The sequence below is a fragment of the Erigeron canadensis genome, chromosome 4 (genome assembly GCF_010389155.1).
Source record: "Erigeron canadensis isolate Cc75 chromosome 4, C_canadensis_v1, whole genome shotgun sequence".
Classification (NCBI taxonomy): Eukaryota; Viridiplantae; Streptophyta; class Magnoliopsida; order Asterales; family Asteraceae; genus Erigeron; species Erigeron canadensis.
In genome coordinates this window covers 11,263,064-11,271,842 of record NC_057764.1, presented here as the reverse complement: position 1 = coordinate 11,271,842, position 8,779 = coordinate 11,263,064, and the positions used below count along the sequence as shown (strand labels likewise).

At 36.4% G+C, this 8,779-nt stretch overlaps 1 protein-coding gene across 1 annotated transcript; it reads left to right on the top strand.

Annotated features, from left to right (window-relative positions):
* Positions 1–3,585: 3,585 nt before the first annotated feature.
* LOC122596963 lies at positions 3,586–5,081 on the top strand. Its single transcript, XM_043769603.1, has 3 exons — positions 3,586–3,726; positions 4,210–4,683; positions 4,806–5,081. The coding sequence occupies exons 1-3, from the start codon at positions 3,586–3,588 to the stop codon at positions 5,079–5,081; spliced, it is 891 nt and encodes a 296-aa protein (XP_043625538.1).
* Positions 5,082–8,779: the final 3,698 nt, after the last annotated feature.

Here is an 8,779-nt window from a genome sequence, read left to right as displayed (position 1 = left end):
GGAAGCCGATTTGGTGACCGTAAGGGGAATGGGCCGGATAAGAGGCAAAAGATTGTAAGGAACTATGGTGTTGCCGAAGTTAACCCCAACCCGAACCGTGGGCAGCCTACAAAGTGCAATCCTTGTGGATACAACCACCTTGGTGAGTGTAGGCGTTGCACGATTTGTAACCGATTGGGATACCTTGCTGCCACTTGCCGCAATGGAGCAAGAGTTGGAGGAAACCCAGGAGTATGTCATGAATGTGGAGGTACCGATCATTGGAGGAAGGCTTGCCCTAGGTTGGGACGAGCTCAAGGAGGGCGTGGAAACATGAAAAATAACCGTGGGAATTTTCGAAATGTTGGCAATCGTGGGAACCAAGCAAACCGAGGCAACAATAGGAATCAAGTGAACCGAGGAAATGAAGGGAATCAAGCGAACAATGGGAATCTAGTGTACTGAACTCTATAGTCAGCTTTTTCAGCTGCTGTAGCAATGGCAGCCGGTTCATTAGGCCATTGTTTTTCAATGACATCTATACGTTCCTCAACTCGCAGAACAATTCGTAGTTGACGAAACCAGTCATTGAAATTTGATCCAGTAAGCTTTTCTCTTTCAAACATTTGCCGAAAAGCATTGGTGTTTGTGGAGGGATTCATTGCCATCTACAAAATAGATTAAGTTCAAAAATCAGTATTTTCGATAATCAATCCTTAAGAAATTAATTACCCAAATGTTTATACTTACAAGTGCAATTCCTAGAAAGTATGGGACCTACATAAGACACTCGATTCATCAAGTGATCTTTTGTAGTCATGTTTTGTCTCATCTTTTGCCACAGGTCAAGGTCTCACCGCTTAACTCGCTTTAAGTCGGACAAACTAAGAACGCGCAAAATTGATCACCACTGTGTACCAGTGAATGGGTTTCGCCATGCAATCGCCATTTCACAACTGTGTACCAGTGAGTAGAACAACGACCCCATGTGTCCTTGACAAATTGGATGGCAAATGACTTAAGTTGATTGGGTCATTCAATTTGATATGTGATCAAAAAGTTATGTTTTGAAGATTCATGCATATCTTCTAAACATAATATTTAATAAAATCATTTGTATAGTCTTAACAACACAAGAGAGCTCGGTACCTCCATTTGAACGCACAAAGAAGCGCAAGGGCAAAGGTTTGCGATGAACGCAATTAAAAACTCACCCTTTTAGAAGGCTAGCGCACTTCGGCTTATACCTCTCTTAGAGTTTGTTCAAATGGGTGAGCCGGTGTATCTCAAGGTTGCAAGACTCCAATTTTATTAAAAAGTCTCTATTTCGATATTGTTTAGTCAAGTTTATATTTTCTCAAAAAAATTTACACCACAATTTATATCACAATAAATATGTAAAATCATAAACTATAACTTCTAAGCATGCAACGAGTTATGATAGGCCACCTAAACATGTCACTATGGTTTATTCATGTCTAATCCGGCTCCCGCTTCAAAGAAGAGGACCACATACATCAAGTCGCCTTGATTGCGTAAGCCTTAAACATATACAAAACAATCAATTATCATAGTGACATGTTGGCAATCGTGGGAACCAAGCAAACCGAGGCAACAATGGGAATCAAGTGAACCGAGGAAATGGAGGGAATCAAGCGAACAATGGGAATCAAGGAAACAATGCAAATCAGAACCACGGGAATCAAGGAGGTCAAGCAAGAGGACGAGTGTATGCGATGGGAGCAAATGAGGCATGTGATGGCCCTAATGTATTGGTAGGTACGTTTCCATTAAATAATGTCTATGCATCCATGTTGTTTGATTCTGGAGCCGAAAGAAGTTTTATTTCTTTTGAATTTAAGGAAATGATTGATAAGAAACCTAGTGAGCTTGAAGAAACCTACTATGTTGAATATGCTAATGGAAACGAGTATAGGACTAAGGAAATTATTTTTGATTGTAAGTTAACTTTAGACGAGAAAGATTATAGTATAGACTTGATTCCCATTGAGATAGGAAGTTTTGATGTGATAGTAGGAATGGATTGGTTGTCTAAAATGCGTGCTGAAATACTTTGCCATGAAAAGGTCATTAAAATTCCCTTAGATAATGATGAAGTGCTTATAATACAAGGCCATAGGGCGGGAGTCCAACCCAAGATAGTGTCATCTATGAAAGTAAGGAAATATTTACGTAAAGAATATCACACATACTTGGCACAAGTAGTGGATAAGCAAGTAAAAAGTAAGGACCCTCAAAAGGTCATGGTGGTTAGGGACTTTCTAGATGTGTTCCCTGACGAACTACCTGGACTTCCACCCATGAGGCAGGTGGAGTTTACGATTGATTTAGTTCCCGGGGCAGCCCCCGTAGCTAAAGCACCATACAGGTTAGCGCCCTCCGAAATGCGAGAACTTTCTGAGCAATTGCAAGAATTGCTTGATAAAGGTTTAATCCAACCTAGTTCTTCGCCATGGGGTGCTCCAATTCTTTTTGTCAAGAAGAAGGATGGATCTTTGAGGATGTGCATAGATTATAGGGAGTTGAATAAATTGACGATCAAGAATAGATATCCGCTGCCGCGAGTAGACGATTTGTTCGATCAACTTCAAGGAGCGTGGCATTTCTCGAAAATCGATCTTAGATCCAACTATCATCAATTGAGGGTACAAGAAGAAGATGTACCTAAAACGGCTTTTAGAACGCGCTATGGGCATTACGAGTTTTTGGTGATGCAATTTGGTCTCACAAATGCGCCTGGCATTTTCATGGATTTAATGAATCGAATTTGTAGGCCATACTTGGACAAATTCGTGATGGTATTCATTGATGACATTCTGATATACTCTAGAAGTAAGGATGAACATGAGAAACATCTGAGAATAATCTTGCAGTTACTTAGAGATTAAAAGCTATACGCTAAGTTTTCTAAGTGTGAATTTTGGCTGCGACAAGTCCAATTTCTTGGACACATCGTGAACAAAGAAGGAATCCATGTAGATCCGGCTAAGATAAAAGAGATCAAGAAATGGGAGACGCCCAAGACACCTACGGAAGTGCGTAGCTTTCTAGGTTTAGCGGGCTATTATAGGAGGTTCATCCAAGGATTCTCTAAAATTGCAGTGCCTTTGACCCAATTGACCCAAAAGTCGAGAGAATTCGAATAGGGTGAGGAACAAGAGCAAGCGTTTTGAACGCTTAAAAACATGTTGTGTGAAGCATCAATACTAGCCTTGCCGGATGGAATGGAAGGATTTGTAGTATATTGTGATGCGTCGAATAAAGGACTTGGATGTGTGCTTATGCAAAGAGACAAGGTCATTGCCTATGCATCTAGACAATTGAAGCCACATGAGAAGAATTATTCAACACATGATTTGGAGTTGGGGGCCGTAAATGCACCATATTCACCGACCATAAAAGCTTACAACACATCTTTGATCAAAAGATGTTGAACATGAGGCAAAGGAGATGGATGGAGTTGCTAAATGACTATGAGTGTGAAATAAAGTATCATCCGGGGAAGGCAAACGTCGTTGCCGATGCACTTGTAGGAAGGTGAATACTAAGGTGCCAAGGGCAAGAATTAGCCACTTACAAGTAAGAATGTCTCTAAGAGATCGTTTCTTAGAAGACCAAGCAAAGGCCTTTGAAGGGAAGAACATTAAGGATGAAGCATTGTGTGGTATGGAAATGAGGTTTGACAAGGATGATGAAGGTATCTTATACTTCAAGGGAAGAGCTTGGGTACCGAAAGTGAAAGGTTTAAGAGATGTACTTATGAATGAGGCTCATAATACGAAGTATTCAATTCATCCGGGCGCGGATAAGATGTATCAAGGCCTAAGAAGGGATTTTTGGTGGCCTGGAATGAAAGGAGATGTGGCTCGATATGTGAGCCGATGCATGACTTGTGCGATGGTCAAAGTTGAGCACCAAAAGCCATCTGATCTTTCAAAGCAGCCAGAAATTCCCGAATGGAAGTGGGAGCAAATAGCAATGGACCTAGTGACGAAATTGCCTCGAACAAAGAAAGGTCATGATGCTATATGGGTGATTGTTGATTGTCTTACGAAATCAGCCCATTTCATTCCCATCAAAGAAGATTGGAACACCGAGCGTCTAGCTCGCTTGTACGTTGAGAAGATTGTAACATTACATGGCATGCCTTTGTCCATAATATCCGATCGGGATGGTAGATTTACCTCACGTTTTTGGGGTCATGTGCAGGCAATGGGCACAACATTAGCATTAAGCACGGCTTACCACCCTCAAACGGATGGACAAAGTGAGCGAACGATACAAACGTTAGAGGATATGTTAAGAGCTTGTGCATTAGATTTTAGTGGAAGTTGGGATGAACACTTGCCATATGCTGAATTTACTTACAATAATAGCTATCACTCTAGCATACAATGTGCACCGTTTAAAGCTTTATATGGACGCAAGTATAGATCTCCTATGTGTTGGATAGAGACGGGCGAAAGGAGTCTAACTACCATCGATTTGGTCAAAGAAACAACGGACAAGGTAGCTATCATTAAAGAAAAGCTCAAAGCTGCGAGAGATTTGCAAAAGAGTTATGCGGATCAAAGAAGAAAGCCATTAGAATTTGAGGTTGGCGACAAAGTGCTCTTAAAGGTGTCGCCATGGAAAGGAACCGTGAGATTCGATAAAAGAGGAAAGTTGTGTCCTCTTTTAAAGGTGCTCTTAAAGGTGTCGGGCCATTTGAAATTGTGGCTAGGATAGGACCCGTAGCCTATAAGTTGAAGTTACCCCAAGAATTGGGAGATGTTCATGACACACTCCACGTGTCCAACTTGAAGAAATGTTTAGCGGATGATTCAAAAGTAGTCCCACTCGAGGAATTACGAGTGGAAGATAAGCTCCAATTCCGTGAGGAGCCCATAGAGGTTCTTGACCGCGATGAAAAACGCCTTAAGAGAAGCAAGATCCCTATCGTTAAAGTTAGATGGGATACGAAACGCGGACCCGAATTTACGTGGGAACGCGAGGACTTCATACGTGAGAAATATCCGTACTTACTCCCCGAGCAAACTCAAATTCCAGGACGGAATTCTTCTAAGGGGGTAAAGATGTAACAACCCTACTTTTAAATAATATATATACGTGCTAGTTAGGTTGTCTATGTTCTCGTAAGTCATAGTATACTTGAAGCTAGTAGATAATGCCCCTAAATTAGCAATCTAAAGCTATTATTAGTGATAAGTTCAATTCAATAAAATGCCATTGAACAAAAATTTTAATAAATATTTAACCAACTTATAAATAATAATATAAGTCTCACAAGTTGAGCTAGCAATTAAAAATACTTGTAAATGCCCAACAATTTAACCATCAAGCCAACTAACTAATATTTGGTCATGGAAATAGCATGAGCATCTTAAAATATTTATAAGTCCTTATGTACATAAAAATGCTTGAATAATAACAAGTGTATATATATAAGCCTAATATAAATACAAGATTGTAACCAATGAGCCATGTAACAAATTAAAAACACAAATATATATATATATATATACACCTATATATACACGGCACACATATAGTTGTATGTCCACAACTTTTCCCTTGCTTCTAAACTAGAAAACCTTTTGAATGCATGCATGTATACACTTAACTTATACATATACATAATATATACCAACAACCATTAACCATTTTAAAATTTAAGCAAACAAATCCCCTATTTTCTACCCTCCCAAGGCCGGCCCCCCTTTCCTCCATAAACATCCCCCAATCAAAATACAAGACTCCTTTACACTCCCCATACACTTAACACCCAAAACACTTACACTCCCATTTCTCACATACACTTCACACACTCTCCACTCAAGAAACCCTTCTCTTCTCTTTTCTCCTTCTTATTTTCGGCAGCAACAAAGCAACAAAAAGGAAGAAAAGTTCACCTAAACACTTATTAATAATAAGGGTTATAGACTAGATTAATAAAGGGTTGATTCAAGCATAGTTTAGAGGTTGTTTTAAGGTTGAAACAAGGGTTATTTGGAGCTTCTTGGGTCATGAATTTCCTGCCATTTTTCACCAACAAAAACGTGAGAATCAAGGGTATAATCTTCATCTCTTTACTAGTTTAATCTTATTCTTGTTCACATTAAAAAGGTTTTATCAAAAGATTGTGTTTTCTTTATGTTTTCTTTTAAAACACACTTGATAAGGGCAAAGTTGATAGGATCTTTCATTCCATGCTCATGCATATTGAATCCATGAAGAAAGACCCAAGGATTCAACTAATTTAAAGACCCAAAAGTGTAGATATATATTATATAGCCTTTGAAATGATTTTCTTGTGAAATATGGTCATATTTATATGTCAATCAAAGTTATATTTTCTGCAAAAATTTATAAAAATATGGATTTTATGTTGTGTTAATAGATCTATAAAAGTTAGCATGAAAAGTGTTGGTTGTATTGATAGTTGTAAGGAAATCTTTTTAGCATGTAGAGAAGAACATGTTTTATACAATCTTTATGTTCATATTTTCTGGATTTTCTGGATTTTCTGGAATATTTCATAAAAATATGTTTTCATGTTGATGGATTTGAGATGGATAAAGATTTATGTTAAAAAGTATTGATTTAAGTGCATGCATGTTAAATTTAAGAAGGTTGGATTGTGGTTGGATTATGAGATGGTTAGAGACTTATCTTAACTGAAAAATATGTTAATCTTGATGAATATGTTCTGGAAAAAATTTAAAAAAAAAGTATACAAGTTTGAATCAAAACAAGGCAAAATATGCTCGAAATCGCAAACCGAAAGCATGCAAAAATGCATTTTGGGCACACACATGCACCATAATCTTTTGAACATGAAATCATGACAAACCTACTGGAAATGTGTTATATCAAATGTATAAAATTCAAGTCACTTGATGCATGGCAAGAATTAGCTCAAAAATCATTTTCGGGTCAAATAATCACTAACCGAAAACACAAAATTACACATATCACACCACCACCACTATCACGACTTGAACACCCAAAATATGATGAACTTACTGTAATATTTGAGTTAAGAATGAAAATCCATTTTGAAGTACCTTTATAGCTTAAGAAATGATGCTAAAATCACTATTTCGGTAAACAATTTTTAGTTATAAAATCCTCAATTTAAGCAAGAAACAAGAGAGGTTGAATTGATATGAATTTTCATTGATATAAGTTGCCAAAAAGGCCTGGAATTTTTGGACTAAAGCTCTTGTGGTGATTTGAAATAATTTCTATGATTTAATGAATTAAAATGATAATTAAAAGATATATAAATTAATTTAATAAATTATATAAATCATGAATCTGATCAAAACTACATAATCAATGGTAAAAGTGACCAAAACCTACTGTGGAAAAATAATTGTAAGCAAGGGAACAAGAACTATACAATTTAAAAGTAATTATTAGGTAAAAATCACTAATTAATCATTTATTATTAAATAATTAGAAATAATGCACAAATAAATGTATAAATCATAATATTACAAATAAAAAGACTTAGTAATCAGTAAATAATCCATACATAATTATTTATGAATTTTAGAGATAAAATAAGGACCTAAAAATAATTATAAGGAATTATTTAACTAATAAATCAATAAAACAAATAAATAATTAATTAAATAATATTAAATTAGATAAATAATTATAAATCAGTACAATATATCAACATTAATATTATAAGAACACAAATGTCAAACATTGCTATTAATCAAAGTATACAATGGAAAATATATATAAAACAAAGTTAAATTACCGAAATTCCAATGACCGAACAAAATCGTATAAATGACTTTCACTACCAAATGTTTTCCAACCAAATGAGGTGAACAACATAATGTACTTGATTACCATAATTAAGTAACAACTAAAGATGGGCAAGTCTACTAGCATACATCTCATGATCTAGTTTACTAGTCATGCAACACACACTTACGTTGTGTATATTTTAAATACCATGATTTAGGCTTGCTTAAGGGGCGACACCACTAGGCGTTCTTCTCGCATTTGAACAGCCCTCTATCGCTCTCAAAACAAGTGAGTCATAGCCTCCTTTCAAACTACTTTATGTGATTAACTATCGGGGTGAAAAGCATGATATATAAATGAAATTGCTTTTATATATATATAATGATTTTTGATAATATGATTATGAAATGAAATTGTTTCGTATGTTCAATGTGATAAATGTTTTATGATGAGCTTGAGTTCTGTCAACCTGTTTTCTTTCGGTACACCACTATTTACTCCAAAAGTGGAGGCCTGTAGTTAGAGAGTTGCGCAACTAGGTTTCGTCCACCCACCCATAAGTGTAACGGTGGAAGGTTGGTTGCCTTCGTGACAACCTTCACTTCCAGTCCGACCATAGTGGTGCTCTAGCTACCTTAAATTTGAATGGTCGTCTCCATGGCACGACCCTATTATTATCAATACGGCACTTGATTGACAGCTTGTGCTATGGAAATGAAATATATATATATATATATATATTGTTGGACTTGATAAAATGGTAGTAGTAGTGGCTCAAGCATTTACTCATCAAATTTTACTTGAATTATGCCCATGTGGCTAAATGATATTGATATTATTATGTTGGTTGTTATAAGTTGAACATACGCTTTAGAGATGATTATTTGCAAGAATACTTGGAAGTTTTATGTCTCATTATCTCTATTTATATTGGAATATAAATTGGATGTTAGTTAAAAAAACCTATGAACTCACTCAACTCTCGTAGTTGACACTTTTTCTTCATGCTTTT

Coding starts and splice junctions, on each gene's coding strand:
- LOC122596963 (XM_043769603.1), top strand. CDS start 3,586: ATGTCTCTAAGAGATCGTTTCTTAGAAGACCAAGCAAAGGCCTTTGAA. Junction 3,727..4,209: donor ACTTCAAGGGAAGAGCTTGG/GTACCGAAAGTG, acceptor GGTCATGTGCAG/GCAATGGGCACAACATTAGC. Junction 4,684..4,805: donor AGTTGTGTCCTCTTTTAAAG/GTGCTCTTAAAG, acceptor TCCAACTTGAAG/AAATGTTTAGCGGATGATTC.